Source organism: Equus caballus, chromosome 5 (assembly GCF_041296265.1).
Source record: "Equus caballus isolate H_3958 breed thoroughbred chromosome 5, TB-T2T, whole genome shotgun sequence".
Lineage (NCBI taxonomy): Eukaryota > Metazoa > Chordata > Mammalia > Perissodactyla > Equidae > Equus > Equus caballus.
Genome location: NC_091688.1, coordinates 59,360,983 through 59,386,417, shown reverse-complemented (window position 1 = coordinate 59,386,417; position 25,435 = coordinate 59,360,983). Strand labels below are relative to the sequence as shown.

The 25,435-nt window shown below is 37.5% G+C and overlaps 1 protein-coding gene across 22 annotated transcripts in view; it reads right to left on the bottom strand.

Moving 5' to 3' along the window:
- Positions 1 to 24,772, bottom strand: part of CSDE1 (cold shock domain containing E1) — a 36,469-nt gene extending 11,697 nt beyond the window's left edge. The window contains exons 1-14 of one of the 22 annotated variants that reach the window (XM_005610298.4): positions 24,580 to 24,713; positions 15,746 to 16,132; positions 12,519 to 12,631; positions 9,823 to 9,951; positions 7,939 to 8,137; positions 6,824 to 6,933; positions 6,331 to 6,423; positions 5,614 to 5,711; positions 3,310 to 3,391; positions 2,838 to 2,966; positions 2,594 to 2,719; positions 1,761 to 1,973; positions 759 to 899; positions 511 to 675 (exon numbers count right to left, since the gene is read on the bottom strand). In XM_005610298.4, coding sequence (XP_005610355.1) covers positions 511 to 675; positions 759 to 899; positions 1,761 to 1,973; positions 2,594 to 2,719; positions 2,838 to 2,966; positions 3,310 to 3,391; positions 5,614 to 5,711; positions 6,331 to 6,423; positions 6,824 to 6,933; positions 7,939 to 8,137; positions 9,823 to 9,942 — 1,476 coding nt within the window. In that variant the 5' untranslated portion in view covers positions 9,943 to 9,951; positions 12,519 to 12,631; positions 15,746 to 16,132; positions 24,580 to 24,713. Of the gene's footprint in view, positions 1 to 510; positions 676 to 758; positions 900 to 1,760; positions 1,974 to 2,593; positions 2,720 to 2,837; positions 2,967 to 3,309; positions 3,392 to 5,613; positions 5,712 to 6,330; positions 6,424 to 6,823; positions 6,934 to 7,938; positions 8,138 to 9,822; positions 9,952 to 12,518; positions 12,632 to 15,745; positions 16,133 to 24,579 lie in introns of all 22 variants that reach the window. The other 21 variants (XM_005610299.4, XM_070267192.1, XM_070267188.1 and 18 more) reach the window with 21 other exon arrangements.
- Between the last annotated feature and the right edge of the window lie 663 nt (positions 24,773 to 25,435).

Sequence of the window (25,435 nt, the reverse complement as noted above, 5' to 3'; positions counted from 1 at the left end):
ATTTTCTATATGAATTATCTGTTTCTATACAACTCTCAATTTATTTACTTGAGAGCAGAAGCCATCTTAGACATCTTTCTATTTTTTATTCAGAGGATTTTTCAATAAATGGAGTCCAAATGTGTGAAGTGAGTCTACCCAAATTTGAAAGTTAAACTGCTTGGTCAGTAAGTTCTATCATTTTAGATGAGTGGTTCTCAACTGGGGTGATCTGGGGACTTTGGGTAGTATCTGGAGACACTTTTGCCTGTCATACAGGGGGAGGAGAAAAAGAGAGATATTGGCTTCTACTTGGTAAATGCCAGGGATGCTGTTAAACATTCCACAATGCCTAGAACAGCTCCTCCTGCAAAGCATTATCCAGCTCAAAATGTTAATAATTAGTTCACTGTTAATATTACACAGAATTCTGAAAGAGAGAATATCCCATTATTGTGTGGACAGTGGTTGCCTTTAAGTAGTAGAAGAATAAAGAGCTACAAAAAATCATTTTGATCATGTAAAACTTACCTTTTCTTTGCCTTTATTTGGGCTAGTGGTTTTAGGATTGGAAAAAGTGGCTTCTTTTTCTACAGTGCCCATAAAACGATGATCTGAATGGGAATGGAATGAAACCGTGCCCTTGGGAAGCTTTTTAATCCTAATAGCATGATTTCTTTGGGCAGAGAGCATATCCTACAAATGATAAACAAAAGTAACTTTAACTGAAAAAGGAAGCATCAAGAAAACCCCTCATATTCTTGTCAAAAACTACTCACAGGAACCACAGTAAACTCTACTTCATCTGCAATATGGAGCTGGTTCCCATCCAGGATTTCACTGAAGTGGAAGAACATGCGAGCATCACGATCCACACACTTGATGAAACCAAAGCCATCTCTCATGGCAGCAATTACACCCTGAAACGCAAATAATATTTTCACTGGCTGTGAAGCATGTCAAGACAACAACATTCAAGTTTGGAAACATCAAGTTAAATTCATTAGGAATTTTTTGTATTAATGACCCAAATTCTGTATCCACATTTTAATTTTTCCATTTAAGTACAAATTCACTGTATTCCATAAAGTAAGTTAACCTCTGAGCAACTGTCTGAGACTCCCCATGTACTAGAAAGTTATCATATTTGACCATAAACACATGCACATAATTTATTCCATTTAATTTAATCCTCAATTCTGTGAACTTGGTAGTATTACCCCGTTTTGAAAGATGAGGAAATTGAGGCAGAGAGAGGTTAAGCAATTTGTCGAAAGCACACAGCTAGTGAGTGGCAGAAACCAGGATTCCAAACAAGGCCCAAGCTTTATGACAATATAACTTCCAGAAATTTAGAAGATATACCCACTAAAAGGCATTTGAAAAGCCCTGCTGTGAAAACGAAATCTACTTAACTTTGTTTAATCTAGTGTTTACTAAACATCTTATGGAACAGTTTGGGAAAAACTACTTTCTACAATGATGGACTTGAACCTTCTCAGCCTTCATGTTTAAGGGCCAGAGAATCACTGACTCTCAAAAGTCCTTAGAAATCATCCTGTCCAGATTTCTATTCTAAAGCTTTTTCACCTTTGTTTTAAGATAACTGGCAGAGTTAGACGTCAAACCAAGACCTGATTCAAATGTCTGTGTTCTTTACCACCTTAACACGGTAACTGCCCAGGATCACTAATTTTGAGTTTTCAATATAGTATTACCACCTTGAATAAAACAATGCCCCCCCAATACTGGATACATATCTTATAATGTACAACACTTACCATTTCTCTGGCTTCATTAGTGAACTGAAATGTATTTGACAGAACTTCTATGTTGGTTGCTCGTTCTAATTTGTCACGTCGGTCTGTTGAAATATTAAACCTAACATGGTCACCTTCCAGCAGGGTCACCTTGGATTTTGTATCTTTGTCTCCAAAGGGAAGTTCTTTAGGAATCACAAAGTCAACTTTGATGCGTCCTGGCAATGGGTCATTCTGATGAGAGGAAAAAACTATTTTAGCTGGAGATTTCTCATCCTTCCTAGTTCTAAGTCAAACAAGAAGAACACACAGCAAACCCACATTATTTATAATAGACAGTTCCCTCAAGGGAAAAACAGTGTTGAGAACATAAGTCCAATTTGAAAGCTTTGTGTTCTATGGTCAAATGATACAACCAGACATTCACAACACTGCAGTTAAGATCCTGCATACTGATATTGACAGATTTTATTTAAGGAAAAGAATTTCAGTCTTTTATGTTTCATATTTCCTTAGCAATGACATCCCTGGTCTCATCTTCTCACTTCTCCCACAAAAGAAACAAACTGGGGTCGGGGAACAAATGCACACCCAAACTGTTTTTTTCCCAATTTGACTGGTGTTTCTTCTTTTGTCCCTTTTTCCTTACCACCCAGTAAAAAACAAACAAAACATATTCATGAACGTAATCAATGGTTTCTCATTTAGTTTAATTATACATATCAAGAAATATTTAATTGTTCCACTATCTCAGAATTACGTTAATCGAATACAATAAAATTTCCACATACCATACCATATCATTCTATTACTGCTGAGGCAAAAGAAGACTCTCCTGGAAAAAAACTATTTACCTGGTTTTTACTGGGTACTTTTGGAATAACTTTGGTTACAGTTCCTTCAAAATGTTCAATGCTGATATCTTCAAAAATGACTGTTCCTTGAGGCAATAGTCTGACATCTGTTGCAACTTCTTTACCCTAAGTAAGAAGGGAGTTGGAGAGGAGGGGGATTAGGTAATTTTAAGTGTTTCCTAAAAATACAATTCACTACTGATCTTAAAAGAAGGCCAAAGATCAAGGTAGCCAACTATCTTACATTTCTGTCCTTGATTGTGAATTCCACGTCATCTCCAGGCTGTAAGGTTTCTAAGTCACCCTTAAATTCACTATAGTGAAAGAATATCTCTTTTACAACATCACCTCTTTCAATAAAGCCAAAGGCCTCCTAAAGTCAAACAAACAAAAACCAAAAAATAACAGAAATATTATGTACTATTCAGTGTACATATTTATGAGTACAACTTACAATCAATAAGCCCTTTCATAAAATTATATCACCGTGGAAACAAGATATTTGGTAAAGTCTAATAGTAATGTTATCAACTAAATGGTCTATTTTAAAGAATATAATGAATTAGTAACCAAGGAATTTTAAGAGATTACTTTTGAGTTTAATAGTGAAATATTTTTAAAGGGAAGACAGAGGAAAAGCAAAAGCCTTCAGTTTGAAGTATAAGACAAAGCAGTCAAAGAAAAAACTCAAGTTTCTCAAATTTGATGACACTTACCTTCATGGCACAAACTACTCCCTGACAGCGGGCTGGTTTCTTTTTCAACAGCATAATGTTACGAGCACTTACAGCACCAGTACTAGAAAAGAATAATTGGGTGGGGATGGGGGGATCAAAGAGGGGTGAAAAACGCATTGGCTTGGTTAGATATGATGCGTCTAGAGAAACACCAGTTTTCTGAGGCCTCAAGAATTCTATGTCATCACTAACAGCAAATTTAAGGTTTAGGACACCTGATCCTTTTCATATGGCTTCATATGCAAAGGACTTCTGCTGAAACTCCCTAGCCTTCTAAATTGGGCACACATATATAGACAACTTTTCTCTTAAGCTGTTAGAAGACTATCATGGATACATGATGTTCTACTCTGCTTTCCTATTACATAACAATAGAAGTAAAGCCACAAATTGGGTGCAACCAACAACAGGGAATACTGAAGTTTTAGGAAGGTCATTCATTGAACAAATATTTGAATAGGTATTATGTGCTGCAAAAGTACTGGGGATACAGATATGAATAAAATGTGGTCCCTGTTTGCAATGAGTGCTGAATTTAGTAGCTATCCCATCATCATTATTTCTGATTAAACAGCCATAAAAGAAAGTTGAGTAAATGCAATGATTATAGGAGAAATTTGCCATGCTTTAAAAAATGACATTCACCTTCATTGAAACTGGTTTGAGACACCATGTTGCTATACTGTCCCCATCTCTAAGCAGCAGCAATGTAAATCTGAGTTCATTTTAAAGATGGCAGAACTTAAGTCACAATGGTATTTGTTGGTGTAGTTGTTTAAGAAGAGTTGCATACTAAGGGATTACTTCCCTTAATTCTTCACGGGATAAATTGTAACCCAATTGTGCTTTATTTAAAAAATTTAACAAACTAACAAAGACACTGGAAAAATCCTAACTGCCTTTGCAACTTACTGCAGTCAAAAGGCTTTAGGGCCAGATCAAGTTTTAAATGTCTGCTATTTAAAAGCTGTATGACTTTAGGCAAGTTACTTTATGAGAAACAAATCTCATTTTACAGATGAAGAAATTTTATCAGGTGAGGATGTTCTGAGGATTTACAACTACACATGAAGTATTTACTTGCTTGGCACACACAAGAACGTAATAAAGCCCTTTCACTGGCTCCCCACTCAAACTCAAGCCCTATCCCCTAGTTTCCTACTTGAGATTAAATTGAGACTTTCAGACCGACACTAGTAACACCCACAACTTGATCTAATTCCTTCTAGTCTCATAAGAAAGAAAGTTCAAGGCTAATAATTCTGCACATGCTCTTGGGACTCTTCTTTCCTTATGCTGTTGGAAAGTGCCTTTCTAGCACTTTCTCCAACTTCCTATTTTTGACTTCCTTCTGTACTTGTATCTCTTGTCTCTCCCACCCCAAAATAAAAATCATCATCCCTGGGCTTTCTTTACACTTCCCTTAACTGTTAATGCCGATGAATTCAACAACTATTTATTAGCTTGTCTCACACTCACACATGCAACTGCATATTCATATCGCTACTCAGAAATACCCACAGACATCTCAAATTCAAAATACCAAAATAAGTCTAATTTTTCCCCCACCCTTAATACTTTCGCTTTTATCTCCTTAGTCCAGTTAATGGTATCATCACCTGTCCAGTAGCCCACGCCAGAAAAATGGCATTAGGGATTCTGCTTCCCTGAATTCCAATACACACCTCTTTCTAATCAATTACAGAGCTTGATGATTTTATCTTCTCAATGTTGACTTGACTTCTCCATCCAACCACTCCTGGCCTATCTATATTAGGCCCTTATCTTTCATATTAACTCTCATATTACTGCTGCTAGTCCAGAGCATCCCTACTCTCCAAAAGTCTACCACCTTCACTGCTTCCAATCATGTAAACCAATTATATCCCTTCATTTAAAATCCTTCAAGAGTCCTATGCTTATGGAATAAAGCTCAAACTTCATCTCTCTACGAGCCAGTCAATTTAATCAACTCAAATTTCTGGTTACTTCCCCAAAATACTTCCTCTCCCCAGAATGCTCTCAAGTGACTTGACACTCTTCCCTCAAAACTTACATCAAGCACTGCTGCTTTTGCAAACTCAACACTGACCTCCAGAACAGCTCTGACCATGTTTTAATTACCTTCCTATTTCTGACCCCTTACACAGCAACCATCATAGAATAGACCCTCAAATGCTTAGCTGATAAAAGATAACGAAAATTATCCAGATTTACAAGTTAGGTTTTTAACTAATTCAAATTTCTTATAAAAAATCACTTAGGTGGGAAAAGAGAACTTACTGTTTATTGTTATCAATTACAAAGTTTATTTTATCTCCGGTTTCCAGCTGAACGTTCCCTTCGACATCTTCAGGGGTATAAGTCAGATAAAACACTTCCTGTGAATTAATAAGTCATTATTACTATATTGACAAGATGCATGTTCACTGTATACTGTGATTTACTTCGTTAAATACCTCAAACTGGCATTTAAAAAGCCAAATTTAAAATTAAATGCTTTATGACAAGTACATTGTTTTATTCATATAAACACACACTTCCCCTCCATGATGCTGATGACTTCTGCGAGTCCACAGCTGAGCAGCAACCCAACTTCAAAAAGCTTACACACGTGGAAGCATTTGCCCAGAGACTGTAGTTACATTTCAAAAAAACAATTTTTATATAAGGCATTCCAAACAAAAAAGCTGGAGTTAGTGCTTAAAAGAAACCAGAAAAAAGGTCCCACTCCCACAACCCCCAAAAAAGTGCATAAAAGGAACATTTTACCTCAATGTTCTAACTAAGGTCACACTTGGGCAAGCTAAGACACTTGGAAGTCCTATGGATTTTTTTCTTTGCAAGTTTTTGATTATGTCGCACTCAAAGTCTCTCAGACACCAAATTTAAAACTGATTTTATCAACTGCAGCTTACGTTTTCTATTTTGAATTTTAAAGTACGCTTATAGATCACATGGTGGATCAGGCAAAGGTTTAAGAAAAATACACAAGTTTACCCCATTACGTTCGTAGCATACACTCCCTGTTGGACTCTGACCCGGGGCAGCTGGAGATTTACTCTCTAAGTTGTGAGGAACAGCGCACACAACCTACCAGTCAAAAAAAAAAAAATTTCCATTGCTAATCATTTCAGGAGCAGCACTGTGCAATATAAACTGAATTTTAATATCCTCTATACTAGACATAGGGATGCATTTTAATATGATCCACAAGAGGATGTCATGCTGCCAAGTTTCAAACTTACAGTACATGAATTGACTGTAAGTATAGACTTAGGGTTATATGTAAAAACCTAAATTGAGTCTTGACCATATTTTAATTCAGGTCAAGAAATGCCAGTGCTTCTGATTTAATTTTAAAATAGTAATCTTTATATACTATAGCTCTCTTACGTGCAAACTGAGGAGATGGGGAGAATCTTCCCTTTCTAATGTGAAAGATATGCAAATGCAGGGCCCTAAGAAAACACAAAGCTTCAAAGTCACTAACTTGTCCATTAATTCGTTCTTCAGGGAGGATTTCTGGTTTTATCTTCACCAGTTTAACAGCAATGGGTTTCCCAGTCCGCCGGTCAGATGATACTTCGAATTCAACATCATCTAAAATAAACAAAGTGGTGTTTGTTGGGCTAATTCTGGCAAAATGGATCTCACTTTCAAGCTAAACTTAATGTAGCATTTGAGTTGCCTCAGACCAGTGATTCTCAAAGTGTGGTCCCTGGACCAGCAGCAGCAGCACCTGGGAGCTTAGTAAATGCAAATTCCTGGGGCCCATTCCAGACCTATTCAAAGACAAACTCTGTGCATCAGGTACAGCAATCTGTTTTAAGAAGCCTTGTGGATAAACTCTGATACATACTAATGTTTCAGAACCAGTGCTTTAAACTAAGACAGCCACACCTTAGTCTTGGTTTTCCTGGCATTTACAAAAACTACCAATGAGGCAATATAACAATCATGATGGTTGGCAACTGTTTTTTTTAACCTCTCTCTTTCTGTACTTCAGTTTCCTCATCTATAAAGTGAGGATTAACCAAAATAATGATCTTGCAGGGCTCAGAGTAATTAGCATGCCCAATACTTATGTTAACTATTATTCTGACTTTTTTCTCAATATTTTTAAAAATAGACATTGAGACCTTGTAACGTCAGTCCTTTAATAAGTCATACATTTTTACATGTGAAAGTGTTTTTTATGGTGTCAGCCAAGACGAATTTCCATAGACCAAGTGGTGACGTTGTTTAAGAGTTATTTTTTCAGGTACTACCAAAAAAAATATCTAGTAAAATAATCCAAACTAATATTATAAAAGTTTAACATTTTCACTGGGCTAAAATCTAACATATAGTTAAATAGTCATTATTAGGGTAAATCACAATTAAACCTTCCAAGTATCTATTTAAAAAATACTCAAAGATAACTTTCAATTAGTCTTCCATCCTTCAAAAAGACACCACCACAATAGAAATCAGGACTCTGCTAGTTTATATAGACATAAATGGTATAATTAAAAGGCGAAAACTATAACACTTTGATCTCATGAGCAAGTTGATATGCAACAGAAATTTGTGATTGGCTTTTTAAAACAGAGAATGACAGATTACCTCCTACTTTTAAGTCCTGCAGGTTGCCATTATACTGTGAACAGTGGAAGAAAAGTCTAGCTTGACGTTCTGAACACTGAATAAATCCGTAAGAGGTTAGGAGTTTTTCAATAACCCCCGTTTCACGCAGTGCTGCTGAAGTACCATTGGGGTACCCATTGTGTCCATTGTTGTGGAGAAGATTTGGATCAAAGCTCATCTGTTTTAAAAAGAAAAAGAACTCAATATATACAGATCTGTATTATCTCTACAACATACTAAATCTGATTATCACCAAATTTTTAATATAAAAAGGCAAAAAAAATAAAGGTAAAATAGGTGAAGAGAAGATTACAGGCTTTTATTTTTGAAATGTTAATTTAGATAGCAAAATATTTCAGAGGAAATAATTTGAATTATTTTAGGGAACTGTCCCAATTTATGGTAGAATATTCACTTACCAAAGAAACAGAATTTCTGGAGTTTAGTATTAAGGTAAAGCAACTACATACGTAAAAGCTGCCTTTACGTTAATTTTACATTACCAAAATAAAAGAATTCAGAACAAAGGTAACTAATATTCAAGGGATGGCAACCCAAACTATCAGGACACTTCCTTAACAAGTTTAACAATACCTATTTTGAAACTTAAATAGAAACTTTAATACTATTTGGTAAGCCATGCATCTCGAAGGCATTATTTAAGTTAGTAGAGATTAAAACAATAAACTTTCTATGCAACACTTATTTCAAACTAGAAAATATCAGAGTAACGCATGCTTAAGTCCTTTAATGGAAGACAAGCCAAAATAGTGAGAAGATGAACTCCAAGACAACAAAAGCTCTTCAAGTCTAAAAGTGTTCAATCAGTTCAGTTACATTTCAAGAAATCTTTTCACCTGTTTCAGACACTCATGAAATTTCTAAATACTGTCATTTTTTTCTATGATTAGAAAAAGCAGAAGAACACATTCTTTAGTGAAAAGAGGAGCTACTAAAATGTAATGCAATGGAACCTGTTTAGATCATCAAATACTGTCTATCACAATGGGTACTTCATTTTACCTTATTTGAATAAAACTATAGAAACAAATTATTTTATTAATTTAAGTGAAGCATAAAACAGGACAAAATCCATGGCAAAGGCTAGGTCTACAAGTGATTTACTACGGCAGCAACATATACATCTTTACAACTAGTTTTCACCTTTTCATGGAAAATTTGATTTATAAGCATTTTCATTTAAGTGTGGCAGGAATTATTAATAAAAATATGTCTCCTCAGAAAAAAAAATCACTAAAATTCTAGAAAGATCAACCCAAGTATAAGTAGTTAAACAGTGTCTGGGATGGCCAAATTATGCAAATCAAAGCCATCATATCTGTAGGCAGTTAAGTTCCAGTTCTTTCATGCCAGACATCATCCTTTGTTTGACACATATTAACTCATTTAATTTGTACCAAAGCCCACTAGAAAGTAATATCCCCATTCTATCAAAGAGGAAACAGACACAGAGGTTAAACGACTTGCCAAAGTCAAATGGTAGAGGATTCAAACTCAGAACGCACAGCTCTATAATCTGGGCTCTAAATTAGGGTTTCTCAAACGTAAGTTACCTGGCTATCTGGTTAAAATATGAAATCTGATTTAGTAGAGGCAGCTATTTGAGATTCTCCACTTCTAACAAGCTCGCAAGGCGATACCAATGCTTTTGATTCTTGCACATATTTTGAGTAGCAAGGCCCTGAACTATTAAACTTATCTTTCAAGATTCAAGGTGAAGGAAATGCTTAGAGAAGTTAGAAAGTGAGTTTGCAAGGTATTTCAACCAAAGTGAGTGGCCGTCCTAAGTCATGCTCTTAACACAAAGCAAAATAAGCTGGGATGACTGCTTCCCTGACTTACAGATCTCTGATACATGGGGGTCCTCTTTTGTTTTTTAGTCCCAGATGAGGTAGAAGATAAAGGTAAAGAAAGTGAAGGAGGGGGATGAGGATCTGATGACACAGTAAAAACGTTCTCCATCTCAAACAGCTGTGATAACATAGCACAATGTTTATAACTATGATCAAAAACAATTTAACACATTCGACAGTCAACCTGTACATCTCTACAGATTTATCATTAGGTTACCTTAGGAAAATATAATTCATTTAACCAGATTTCTACTGATGAAATAAATAAATTATAGCATTAACATTCAAAAGGTCAAACTGAAATGTATTTCTTAAAGCCCTTACACAATCCCTAATCCCTAATCCCTAGAATTTACAATTTTTAAAATGCCATAAGGACTCTCCGGTGGTTGCTACAGCGAGACAATTGTGCCCAATTTTCTCTCAATGTCCAACAACTTTACATAGAATCCAATATTCTCAATCACTTGTCTCCCTCAAGTACAGTACACACAAGATAATCCAATAGGGTATGGGAAGAAAATACTAAAAGTATATATATTTTTGTCCAGAGATAAAAACGAGCTTTTATAAATACTTATTATGTATATACAGGAGAGGCCTCACTGAGTTGGTATGTCACATCATCTCACATCACATACATCACTCAGGTATTCAGAGGGAAGAATGGAGAACTCCACGAGAGGTTGATGGTGAAGTCTTCACTCAATTCATTGGCTTTCAGCCTATTACAGTTCATACTTGCCTAATTAAGTGGACAAATTTAGCTATCTAGTTTAACTAAACTACCCTCACAAACAGACAAATGGTCGACAAAGATTCCTAAGAATCTTAAATAGAAGATAATGCTAATAAGGCAAGCACAGAGTATGAGAACTGATACTTCTAATCTTAGTTCTAGTTCTTTAACCTCCACATTATGAAATAAACAACCTTCTGAGATGTGACACGTCTGCCAAAATGTTAAGATCAAGACTGATACAGACCTATACTAGTAGCAATAAAACACAATACATGTACACTGTTCCTCAGATATTAATTTATGATAGTATAGTTTTTACATTAAACACTTATAACTAAGCAGGCAGACATATTTCTAGTGAGGGTGGAAGTTTCTGCACTGTTAACAGGTAAACCATTTTTATAATATTGCTTATTTCACCTTTGTCCTCTATTTGTAGCATATGTTTTACAATGCAAATACAGCTGTATAATCACACAATTTATATGTACATATATATACATATATGTATAATACAAACGTACATATTGACTATACACGCTCTTACTAACAGTACGATTAAATTAATTTGAATACCACTACTCTAGATCCCTGACATGTTAGGTCACGAGTTCCAAGTTGTGCTTCCTTTTTGTTTACGTTGTAGTTCTCATTATCATACAAATGAGAACACAATAATATGATCTGTAATACACAGGCCAAGTTGCGAAAACCACATTCTCAAGTCTCCAGTTCTACCACACATTCCTGCAAGTAGGGAGTAAAACTCCTGTTGCTCTAACCCTAAGGGAAAACGAACCAGAATAAGAAGGAATTAGAGCACTCACTTTCTTCTAAGATTCTAAACTGTTCTCTAACAAGGGTGCTGGAATTTAGGCTGTATTGCTCAAGTCTCATTTTACCTCTAATTGCACATCAAAATAGAATTGAAAAAGAGTGTTCCCCCTTCTCCTAGCATCTTTCCTGACTTACGTTTCTTTCTCTAACCTTTATCCATTTGGGGGCTTTTTTTTTTTTTAAAGGGAAAAACATAACACTCAAGCAACTTTAGATAAGACAGTATGTTAACATCTTTTCCTTCAAAGATTTCCTAACAATTTGGCTAAACTATATTTCCACCGCATTGTAAATTTTCCTTAACCAGCACCACCAAAATTTTAAAGAAGTATCATTAAACAAAACGAAGTTCATTAAAAATAAAAAACCCACAAAAACCAAGACCACCAATTACACAATAGTAGGAGTCCAATGGAAAAAGTAGATAGCTCAACAAGGGATGTTTATAAAAAAGGAAGATAAAGACAACACCAAAAAAAGGGGTGGAAGGTAATGACCAGTACGTAAATATTATTTGGCTTTTTTTAAATGGGGGGGCAGGGAATCAATTTAGTTGCTCACCTCACAACATACAAAAAATTCCAGATGAACTGTATTAAATGCCTTAACAAATATTAAATAAAAATGCATCTATTTATAACATTTCTGGAAGGGAGACTTTCTAGGTTTGAAAGCAACAGAGAAAACTGCAAAGGAAAGGATCAATCAATATTTGATTATATAAAAAGTACAAGCTTTTATACTCAAACCTAAGGAAAACAAATACAAATATAAATATATCAGTGTATTAAAGAATTTAAGCAGATCAGTAAGAATTAAACTACTAGAATATAAGCTCCTTGAGGGACTTTTTTTCCAAAGATAAATCCCCAGCATCTAGACACAACAGTGCTTGGCACGTAGTAGGCAGTCATTTGTTGAATTACCAAAAGACATGAAGACAAACAAATTAGTCTTAAAGTTCATTCATTAAACACAAAACATATGAAAAATTTCAATTTTGGCAATCAAAAATTTAGATAAAGTAAATTATTCATTTATCAAACCACCAAAGATAAAAGATTTAAAAACATTGAGAAAGTGGGCTAAGAACAATACGCTCGTACTTTTATGGCAGTGAGCCGGTGCAACCCTTCTGAAGTGCAGTTCAGCAACAGGTACCAGACGTGGAAGTACCGTCCTTATTAATTCCACTGCAGGAAACCTGTCCTGGGGAAATCTGAAATGTGAACAAGGCTTTACGCACAAATGTGTTCACTGAAATGTTTTAAGAACAAATTCCTAGGAACAATCTAAAGTCTAACACTGGTTCAAGAAGTCATAGTAACTTATATAAATGCCAAGCATTTATTAGAAACGATGTGTGAAAATGCTTAGGCTTAACATGAAATGACAAGTATAAGTCAAAAATAATAAAAAAAAAGATATTTATATAGTATGATTTCAACCGTATTTAAAAAAGGAAAGACGAGAGAAGTCTAATTTAATGCTCACAGATGAGCAAACACTTAGAAGATGTCTTAAGGGCAAGAGCTAAAATAAAATGGTAAATGGGAAGAGAACCCAGTACTGACTGCATGGCTCACACTCTTAACCACTGCAACTCACACTGTACCAGAACTTGAGGGCTTACAATGCTTCAGCACTGTTCTAGGTTCTACTCATACAGCAGTGAACACAACGGACAAAAATCCTCAATCTCATGAAGTTCAGACTTTTTTTAAATATTTATTTTAAAACTGAAAAGTCATTTAACAGTATTAATCCCCTTTTAAAAAAAGAATTGGAAAGAATCTCAGGTCAAATTTAAACTTCACTTTTAATTCAAGAAATCAACTAAAGTTTCCTGAAGAACAAAGAACTAGAACCAAGACTGGCTTTTAGTTCTAATTCTTATACTTCTAACTTCTTTTTCTTTTTTTGGTGAAGAAGATTGGCCCTGAGCTAACATGTGTGTCAGTATTCCTCTATTTTATGTGGGATGTCACCACAGAGTGGCTTGATGAGCAGTGCTAGGTCCGTGCCCAGGACCTGAACTGGTGAATCCCAGGCCACTGAAGTGGAGTGTGCAAACTTAATCATTACATCACCGGGCTGGCCCCTACTTCTAACTTCTATGGGATTGTTTCCTCAAAGGTAAAGATGGGGTGCAGAAATCAAGACTCTGTGCTTTGTAACTTTTTCTTGCGACATCTGAGTTTCCCCCCTCCTTGCCTTTTCCTAACCTAGTCTGCTTGGCTTCTACTGACAAAGGATTAGTTTAGAAAAGGCAGCCTATGTCACTGAAAGTTTTAAAAAATGACTTGTAGGGGCTGGCCCTGGGGCCTAGTAGTTAAGTTTTTGGTGTGCTCCATTCAGCAGCCCAGGGTTCAGCTCCTGGGTGTGGACCCACATCACTCACTGGCAGCCATGTTGTGGCAGCAACCCACATACAAAATAGAGGAAGACTGGCACAGAAGTCAGCTCATGGCGAAGGTTCCTCAAGCAAAAAAAAGAGGAAGATGGGCAAGAGATGTTAGCTCAGAGTGGATCTTCCCCAGCAAAAAAAGAGAGACTTGTATTCTTAATCTAAACATATCTTCCCTTAACTTCCATTGCTCCTTTCAGTTTTCTGAATGTGCAACCGTTTTTCATACACTGTCTTCTGGATGTGTTCTAAACAATTACTCATTAAAGTGCATTTTGCTACTATTCTTATTGTACCCTGAACAATATACAGAGAGTACTGAGTATCTTTTTTGGTTCTGTAGACTAAAATTTCAGTAATTTTGTATGATAACTAAAAAAAATCTCTAGATCATTAATTAGCAAAATCAGGTTTTCTTCTTTTAGTACTTCTGTAACTGATCATTTGTTCCTAAAGAAAAAACTAATCTAATGCTTTTAAATTTCCTTTGTTGGACAATCTGGAGTTCCAACTTATAGGGATAATTTTTAATTATTAGGCTTTGTAATTTATCTTTTAAGCATTCTTCTATGTCCTTAATACTTACCCCACAGGGTGGTTGGAATGGTTAGATTAACTGCTGCATATAAAAAGCCTAGAACAGGTCTTAGCATATAAGTACTCACATAACTACTTATTACTAGGTCCTCTCAAAAAGCAGGGCAAAGAAAGAATCTGACAGCACATATCTGGAAACTTCTCTGAAAATAAGCCCATTAGTCAATACCTTTTAATGTATTATTATCCAACTTACATTTCTCCATACTGACCATTATGCTATGAGATACTCTATCAAATATCCTTATTGAAAAGTCTTATTTTAAAAATCAATCAAGACATTTAAAGTTTCTGGTAATAGATCTCCATTAACTATCACCACATATATCTCCACGATATATCTTAATTTCAGCAAGTCTTCACCTAAACTTCCCTACTCCTATGAACTACAAAGGTTTCTAGCTTGGGCAATTGGAGAGACTAAGTCAATTCTCTCCAGGCTCATCTTCACATTTAATTGGTCACCAAGTCCTATCACTTCTACCATTAAAACATCTAGTGTCTACCTCTTTCTCTGCCTACACCCTAGCTTTTATCTTCCTTGTGTTCTACTCATTGCTCTTATCAGCTCTTCCCATTCTCACCCTCTCTCTTAAAAGTGGTACCATTTCTCTTTTAAAGATATCCTTATGAATATATAACTATAAAAACCAAATAAAGTGATCTCAGCTTTGAAATACAAAATCCATTAAGCCCTTCCTTATAAACATCTGATGACTTTCCTATAGAATAAATTCAAATACAGTGGGCCCTTCCAATCTGCCTCCAGCAAGCGTCCGTTTCCAGTTACTCACTCTACCCTATGAAACTCTTCTTCACTGTTTGTAATGGACTACTCAATATATACCACATGCTTTCAGATCTCCTTGAATCTACTCATCCTGTTACCTCTATACCTCTACCAGAAGACTCTTCTCCCTCTTAACAAAGTACTACTCACCTTCAAATGTTCCTTCTCTGTAGGTTTTCTTTACCCTAGGTTAGAAAGATGGCAAAGGGCAATCCTACCTGAAACTCTAACTTCTAAGTAGTACTGATAGAGCTTTTCTTTCTAAAAGACCAATACATCAAGAGATCTGCATGTATTAATAAGTATAATCTTGTGTGAAAAATCCCATGGTTTTGGCCATAAATACTGTCCTTGTCTAATAAGAGACAACTAATTAAATAGTCTAGTGTTGATATTTTCAGACTAAATAGCTGAGACTATAAATTGTTTTGAGAATAACTTCAGAAGAGAACAGATTAAGAAGATTTTACATTTGACCAAATAACTAGGAAATCCAGAATTATAAACTGATTCTTGCCAATACGAAACTACAAACCTACCTCGCAGTGATAATCAAATATTGCACTTTCAGTAGTATTTGCTGATTCTTCTTTTCCAGCACACGTTTCAAAGGATGAAAGTTGCTAGTATTAAAAAAAAGAGCGAGAGAAAATGATCTATCAAGCTAATAAAGAATACAACTGCTGCTGCACCGGGCAATCTCACAGTACAGCACTGAAGAAAACAAAGACTACTAGCAGCGTTGGGAAGTGCTCTTTCAAAGCTGTTGAGTAGGCACAAACTTCTTGTTTCAGATCAAGTGTTGTGTCTTCAACTTAAGTGTACTCTTCTTTGGTCTTGTTGGTTGTTTCAAGGTTTGTTCTTTGCCTGATCTGAACTTGAAGCAGCAGTTTCAGGTGGTAAAGTCTGTTCTGTTACACTTCATACTAGAGATAAAAAATGAAGACATTAAGTATAACTTACATAAAAGAATCAGGGACAGAGGATGGACAGAGGGACAACCCATTTGATTAACTCAGAATCACTGGTCAAGTATGTAATGCAGGAAACTTGGAAGCACATGCATTTGACGTTATTTGAGCAATCTCTCAAGTGCTAATGGATACCTCCTTTAGTATCACACTCAAAACTGGAAATTATTTCACAGTCCTTATTGACACCCCTCCCCAAATAAGGTATAAGTTACACAGCATAATATTGAATTTAGAACAAGCATTTTATAAACACCTAGCACTGTGTTAGGTATTGTGAAAAATAAAAAGTTCCTGCCATCAGGGAGTTTACACTCTTACTGAGAAGACAAGAGTTATAAACGAAGAAAAACCAGAATATAGGACAAAACGCCAAAAATTAATTTGCTCAACTAATATCTGGGTACCTAATATGTCACATACTATACTAGAAATACTCATTATTTATTCTCCACTGTATGTTCATCAGAGCAACACTATGAGCATAGTCAGAGAAGGCTGTTAATTAGAGGTGGAATTTGAGCTTAATTTGGAGAAATAGGCAGATTTTTAAGAGAAAGAAAACAGTTGAGTATTCTAGGCATAAAGTATTACATGTATCAAGCCAGAGTATGCCACTAAATTCTAAGTTCATTGAGAGCCGGGACCTGTATGTGATTTTCTATGCCTAGCATCAACAGAGGTTTATTACATGAATGACCATGGCAACAAGTTGCTTCCTCTGAAACAACAGGCCAGCCTGGCTAAAAGAGAGGGCTGGGTTAAAGTGAAATGGGATATGTGGTGTGACAGGTGTACTGGAGCCAGATTATGAAGCATTTCAACTTGATGTAACAGGAAACAGAGAGCCTTAGTTCTTGATGAAAGGGTATTAAGTTTTGAAATCCTATGGGAGATGACTTAGTGAAGGAAACAGAGGAATCTCATTTGAGCTGTTGCCATAAACAGACGAGAAATGTCTATAAAGAGAAACAAGAGATAGGAAAAAAAAGAAATAAATTTATAAATAAAACCACAGAATTGTGCTTTATGCTAGCTATAAAAATGATTATTTCGCACTGACTCAAACGTTAACTAAAATGATTTATATGGGGAGAAGAAAAAGGTGGATTTGGTTTTAGATACGCCAAGAGATTAATAGTATACTTGAAAAACATCAGAAATAAGAATGACTATAAGGTGAGAGGTCAGAGCTGGTGAAACAGCTTAGACTAGGAGAACTCAATTCTAATTACTGATACTAGTAAAATGCCACAAACAAGTTTTTTAAACTCTGTTTCAGTTTCTCACATGCAAAATGAAAACTCAGTAATAGCTGATCTGTGGTCATTTTTTGTAGCCATACCTAACATTCCATGGCTTTATGTCGTTTCTTCAAATACCAAAAGTTACATATGTCCAATCTTTCAATTTTATTTGGATCATTTTCCTATTACCCAGACTAGATACATCTTTGAGCAACGGTTCTCAAAGCACTTGGGAAGCTTTAAAAAACACCGATGCCCAGTACCCACTCAAAGAGTAATTTAATTGGCTTGAAGTAGCACCACTGTTGTAAAGACCTTTGATTCCTCCTTCTCCACCTCCACACCCAATGTTGGAAGTCTTATCAATATTTCCTTCAAGATAGTTTTTTGTGTTCATTTTTTGTCCTAAATGACATATTCTGGTCCAGGTGTCTAACACATCTGCTAACTTCCAGTGTCAACCCTTTCCACTTTCTGCCACATAATACTGCCAGACTGATCTAAAACTCCAATTTCATCTCATTTTCTTGTTCAAAATCTTCAGTGATTTTTCCAGCAGGCTAGATGGGAAGTTCTTAATCCTGCCTGCACATCCAAGTCAAACACCTAGGCAACTTATAAAACAAAAAAACAGGGTCATCCCCATGGCATAGTGGTTAAGTTCGGCACACTCCACTTCAGCAGCCCAGGTTCACAGGTTTGGATCCCAGGAGCAGAGCTACACCACTTGTCAGCCATGCTGCAGTGGCGACCAAGATATAAAAGTGGAGGACGACTGACAGATGTTAGCTCAGGGCTAATCTTCCTTAAGCAAAAAAAACCCCAAAAAACCACAAAGCCTGGATCCCACCCTAAGATACTCATTTAACCTCACCAGGTTAGGTCCCAGGTGTTGGTATATTTTCTCTATACCCTCCTCCCCCAAGGTGTTTCTGACTTGCAGACAGGGTTTAAAATCCACCATTCAAGGTGTGTCTCTCCCCATCTTTACCCTCTACTGCTCTCCAGCTCTTCTCCTCCATAGGTGCATTTTCCTCCTTAATCCATAAACAGAACTCTTGGGAGATTCCTGAATTCTAGTCTTCTTTGTGTTTATGGGTGTTCCAACAAAGAATATAATTTTGCCTTCTTCAAGGTGGAAGAAAAGTCTGTCTTGACCATTCCAGCACAGGCTTATTACCTTAATTCCCACCACATGAGGCAGTTAACTTCCACTGCCTGCATGGTTCTTTTTGGTATCAAATCATTTCTGCACTTTGCTTACTTCATGTTTATACATCTTGTTCCTCCAACTATATTTCAAATTTCTGAGAGACAAACTCAAGTTCTTTCTCACAGCCCCCTTTAGTGCCTAATCCAGTACTACTAAACTTAACCAAAGTAGAAACTAATACAGCAAAAAGGTAATTTAATCCATAATAGGTAAAAGACATCACAATTCAAGTGTAGACAGTTCTACCAACTTGTAAAAATTTTGTTTTGGTTAATTAAATAAAGTCTTAATTATCCAATCAAGAAATAATCTCGGGCCAGCCTGGTGGCGCAGCAGTTAAGTACGCACGTTCCCCTTCAGATCCTGGGTGCGGACCTGGCACCGCTTGGCACACTAGACTGCGGTAGGCATCCCACATATAAAGTAGAGGAAGATGGGCATGGATGTTAGCTCAGGGCCAGGCTTCCTCAGCAAAAAAAGAAGGACTAGCAGTAGTTAGCTCAGGGGTAATCTTCCTCAAAAAAAAAAAAAAGAAAGAAAAGAAAAGAAAAGATGTGGGTCTTGAGTATCAGATCCAGGTTTAATTGTGGGGGCTGGCCCGGTGGCGCAGTGGTTAAGTGTGCATGTTCCACTTTTCGGCGGCCCAGGGTTCGCCAGTTCAGATCCTGGGTGCAGACATGGCACTGCTTGGCACACCATGCTGTGGTAGGCGTCCCACATATAAAGTAGAGGAAGATGGGCACGGATGTTAGCTCAGGGCCAAGCTTTCTCAGCAATAAAGAGGAGGACTGGCAGTAGTTAGCTCAGGGCTGATCTTCCTCAAAAAAAAAAAAAAAAAAAAAAAAGAATGAATCTCTTCTTTTAAAAACAGACTCAGTACACTGGTTTAACTTTAATATCTTAGGTCTATTTATGAACCAAAAGACCTCAAAACTGCTATCTGATAAAATAGGTGAGAATTTCATTAAACTGTTAAGGACAAGGTTGTTTGTATTATTGGTGGTGTGGGGGAGAGGAATCAAGAAAAACAACTTATCTTGAAAAACCTGAACTGGATTAAACCAGTCTAGGGTGTTGTATTATGTTAAGAACTGTCAGGTTTGTCACTTAGTAACACAGAAATAAGAGACTTCCAGAATCAAAAATCTGGAACATTGCAGGGCCAATCTCGGGCAATAATGAAGCCTATTAGGATCTATTAAAGCTCAAACAAACCCACCAACTATCATGAATAATTGACAGTGCTGAATTTCATTTCATTAGTATCTTTACCGCTTCAAGATTTCTATGGTTAACTAAATGTTTTTCAATCAATTCAACACTCAATGAATCACCTTAGAGGTACCCATTGGGTATTTTAATAAAATTGGCTATCCACTCAAGCCAAGATTAGTAACATTCATAGGTGGTATTGACAACTTCTTTTGCCTTAACCCTCTGGTAAGTGCATCCCCTCCATCCTCCCAAAAGCTAGATACATCTAAAGTCACATGAAATACCGTGTACCAATCAAAAAAACTAAGAACAACTTAAATGTGGATCTGAGTCTCCCTGATTGCTAAGTAATCAATTCCTTTTTCCTTTGCTATGTGTGAAAACAGTATCACCATTAGTTAATTATCAACTATTATGTCATACTGTTTTAGGAGTTAAAGTTAATTCCTTTACTTGAACTGATATCCAAAGTTATTCCTTATTTCACCTGTCTCAAAATTATCATCACCTGTTTTATTTACGGTCTTCCCCCAGTTTGCTTACCAGAAGCCAGGCACAAGTAGGCACTAAATTAATACTACGTGTTGAACTAACATTTATGTGGTCAGTAATCCACTTAAAATATATCACATAACCCAGTTTATCATTCTGATAAATTATTCTCAAAGTGTGTACAGCACTGACTTGGGGAGATGTTAACGAAAAGCTAAACCAGTCTACAAAAGTCTCCCCACCTAACCTACTTTCTTCAGAGTACCTTCTTCCTTTGAGAAGAGCAAAGACCCAAATAGGCAGCATGGAACTGAAAAGCTTCTCTCTCTACTGTTGATTTCTATGAATAATACCCTTGCCTTAACTTCCCAGTTCATATTTCTTGATGCATTAACTCAAGGCATGTTTAGGTATATCCTATTTTGCTATAACCTATCTAACTGAAGTGCTTAACAGGTTTTAATTCACTTTTACTCCAGAATATAAGGAAAATGATAAAGTTTAGATAATTAACCCAATTTAAAACAATTTAAGTCATTGCCATCTTGAGAGGAAATAAAAGAAAAGCAAACTGCTGCAACTATCTTTTTGTATATATTTAGTAATAACAATTGTGCTGGGTTAACTACCTGAACAGCTACTAAGATATTTAAAATTATATATCCATCTATCACTTAACTGCTTTTACACACAATAATACTTTGAAATAGGACAAATGCCAGTGTGGGAAGAAGCTGAAGAAATGCTCCAGGAACAAACTCAGAGAATAGTATAGACCAGCACCATCCAGCAGAAACACAGCACAAGCCACATACGTAATTTACAATTTTCTAGCAAAGTCAAAAGAAACAGGTGAAACTCATTTTAATTATCTTATTTAACCAAATATATCCAAAATGTTGTCATTTTCCATATGTAATCAATCTAAAAAAATTGAGTTTTTTTACATTCCTTGAAATTCAATGTTTATCTTACAATTATAGCACATTTCAACTCAGAATTGTGCACAAAGTTCACAACAGCCATACATGGCTAGTGGCTACCATATCGGTTGGAGCAGGTACAGGCTGATGAGGGAAAAAAGCATTGGGATGCTCAATAAAGCAATAGTAAACGTAAGGTCCTTGGGCAAAGACTTTCACTGATAAAAGGAGGTAGTATCTAGCTCACTTGACCATAGCAGGAGCTTGTACTTATTATATTTGAGAAGCAGAAGAGCAAATAACTAACTGGTTATGTATATTGGCTGTAGCTGCTAGCCTGTATGTTCAATGTGAAGAAACTGCTGTGAATTTACTTTCAACTGCACACTGTTTTACCTCAGCATAAAAGAACCTATTAAATATAAAAATGCTCCAAAAATAAAACTACCATTCAATACGTCTGAACAAAATACTGCCTAGAATATCTTATTTAGTTTAACACTTTAATGAAAAATGTAGCACAACAGAAATGTCTAAGAATTCCTAAGGCTTGGCAGTATGAACCGAAATAAGTTTTGTTTTTTGTTTTTTGTTTTTTTTTTGAGGAAGATTAGCCCTGAGCTAACTACTGCCAATCCTCTTTTTTCTGAGGAAGCCTGGCCCTGAGCTAACATCCATGCCCATCTTTCTCTACTTTATACATGAGACGCCTACCACAGCATGGCATGCCAAGCGGTGCCATGTCCGCAGCCGGGATCCGAACTAGCGAACCCCAGGCCTTCGAAGTGGAATGTGTGAACTTAACTGCTGCGCCACCGGGCTGGGTCCTGAAATAAGTTTTGTATTGTTTTCTTTTTTAACTAGGTACTCACACATGAAAGTGGGAAACATTCTAATATCAAGCCAAAGGAATTTTTAAAATCCTGATTTGGCAGAAGGGATTTAACAGCAAGAAATGATGGGACTCAAGAAAGCAAGTCACTCCTACCACAGCAGTTTCACCAATGAAGACATTCCAGCTATTAAGTCTTAAAAAATAGTTACAATTGTTCTTACTCTAATTCTCTATTAATCCTACAAGATTTACAGCTCTCCATAAGACAGTCTGGGTCAAAGATCTTAAAATAGTCTCCCCTTGGTTTTTTGAAAAGACAAACCTATGAAGGCAAATTCCTTGCGTTTATTTAACAAGATCTCAAGATTTTTAATTTATTTACAGTCCTAAAATTCAACTCCTTGAAAAATCTGTCCAAAGCATTTCCCTGTTTCAACTACCTTGTCAAGAGTATAGTCTTCACAACAATGTGAACGAACTTAATGCCGCAGAATGGTACACTTAAAAGATTAAAATGGTAAATTTTATGTACCATCATTTAAAAGAAAATATTTCTTTAAATGTTGGACGGCCCTGCACAGTGTGTCTTCAGATGGAGGCAGGGGAACAGGAGTGGAATAAAGCAGGACTACGTGTCAGCTTTCACACTCTCATTTTTGATTTGCTAGAAATTTACCAGAATTTTCAACAACACTCTAAAGGTCATACCTGTTAAGTCAGAACTTATTTACAAAAAAGAAAACCTATCTTCTGTGCCTCAAATACTTTACTTTTCAACTCAGCTGCTATAAATACTCATCTCGATGGTAAACATCCAGAGCAGCTGCAAAATCACTCAAACCACTATCATCTCTTTTATTTCGGGCCTAGGGCTAAAAGGAAACAAAAAGAAACAAGGTTGAAATATTTATCTAGATTTTATGACTCAAGCATATGCCTATTCAAAGTATGTATATAAAGCCCCTCCTTACCCACACCAAGAATACCTGTTACTGGTGAGTACCAAAAGGACACCAAGGTATTATTATACTGCCCCTCAATGTAGTCAATTAGCATTGCGAACGCTTGCCTTCAAGAAACTCAAAATGAAAATTACTCAGCGTTTTGATAAAGAATAACTTATATCAGTGGGCTATAATTTGATACCTACATTTTACAGATTGGTAGCTCCAGCTGAGAGTTGCCAGTTCATACCATCCTGACAAAAAACGAAGTCTCTCAAAGGAAACAGATTTAACTACCACAGTGCTTTTCAGTGTCCTCCCTCCCTCTCCACCCAGTCTCTCAACTGTTTTAAAGAGGATCACTCATTCTAGGTGCGAAACAAGGAAATTACGTCGCACAACAACGTTCAGATTTTTGTGTTTGCAGATTGAAGGCTGTTTTAGGGAGCGTTCCCTGCCTCGCTTGTGACTCAAAAGAGGAGCCGTCTGGGTGTTTCTAAACAAAAATCTTAAAGTAAAAGAACCGTGGTACTAAGATTTCGTACTGATAAAACATCGGATGGTAAAAACCTCGACAGTGTCTCGGACCAGGGCTCTAAAAAACTAACTACAGAGAATGACGAAGCCAAGCCGTTCATTGCACAATGTGGGCCAGGCTCTTGCACCACAAGAGCCAGAAAAGGCAGTAAGGAGGACTTCACTGAGCTCTCACAAAGCACGCCGTAACCCCAGGACAGAGGAGTGAAAGCTACATGCCTAAGATTAGGGGCTGGTTCCCTTTCTCAAAAAGCCGAAGGGGAGGCGAAAAAAGGGAAGGTTGGATGCAGACACCCAAGACAGACAGCTTTAGGTGAGTGGAAGTAAGGATGACAATTCAGCCGCGCTGTCCCAGATGTGGCCGGGGAAAGGAGGTGTCTCTAAGCACTTAGACGGAGCGGGGTCTCAGTCTATACACAAAGGAGGCGCCACTGCCGCACTGCGCTCTGGTACTCGTAGTCACATCCCCAAGCAGGTGACGGCCAGGAAACCATAGCGCCCAGAGTCAGAGCAGGCCCCTCTCCTGTGCCTCCGGCTCTTCCATCCTCACACAAAGGACCGCGCCACCACCCCCTCGCCCCGCCCGCCGGGACTTGTAGTTCCCGTTTCCCCCGCCAAGCCGCAGCGGAGGAAGTGGCCAGACTACGACTCCCAGCAGCCTCGGCGCCTGAGCCCCGCACCCCTGCCTCCATCTTGGCTGCGGTCGGAGCCTCCATTTTCGCTCCCTCCCCCCACTTAGTCACTACCACCACCACGACGCGCGACCGCCTGCCTCGACTCTTCGCTTCGGCTCTGCGGCCGGACGTGAGGCCTAGGCAGTTGAACGGGGGCCCGGTGGAAAAGCCCGGGGTAGGGACTTAGGGTGGGATCTTCCCTACCCGAAGCTCTAGGAGTGCCCACCCTGACTCAGAAGTCTCTCCTGTTAGTCTTGCTCTTCTCACCCGTCCTTAGCCTGGCTTCTTGCTACCCTCAACTGGACCCTGAGGTCGTACTCACCCCAACAGCTCAGCGCCCCCTCTCCAGCGCCGCCATAAGCAGCACGGCCCGGTACGTAGGAATAAATCTCGCTTCTCTCGCGAGAGTTGCGGGCTCCAAGCGCGTGCACAGGAAGGGGGGGCGGGGTACTTCTAATACGCTTGCGCAGGAGGGCTGAGTGACGCCAATCAGGGCTCTGCGCTTAACCACAACCAGGATGGTGGATGCGTTTCTCTACTTTCCCTCCCCCGTGAGCTGTGGGCAGCAATCTCGGTGTTTACTGTCTCCGCTGGGACGAAAGGGGCGGGGTGGCGGGTGACTTTAGGCGTCTCTGATCTTTGCAAACCTGGGTATGCTTTAAGCAGCAAGACCAGGGTGACTCTTGAGGGCGAACAATTTGGAGGGCATATCTAGGAATGTCATAGAAAGGATTTCTCTTTTCCCAGGGATAATCCAGAAACCCCCAAATCCCAGTTTCTCACTCACAGCTCAAGCCTTCTTTCTCTGGTCTGCTCCATTAGACTGGAATTTTCATTAGTATAGAGTCAGGTTTTTAGCAAGATAATTTGGAAGTTTAAGTGTGTGCTCCCAGAAACTATATTGCTTGCAACAGACGGACAAGAATGAGCGAGGCAGCATAATCATTTTTAAAAAACCCCCCAAAACAAAAGAACTCCTTCAGCTGACCTTTGTAGTTACCAGAAGCTATTCATAATGTATCAGGTAATCAAAGAGGCTGAATCAGTAACCAAAAGATTGAAATCAGGGCAAATGGATGATTCATCCAGGGAAAATGGTTAATTCTGGCCACAGAAAAGTTCAATGAATTATCCGTTGCCAAACAATAGAGTAGTCCCCTCTGGTGAGAGGAATGCTT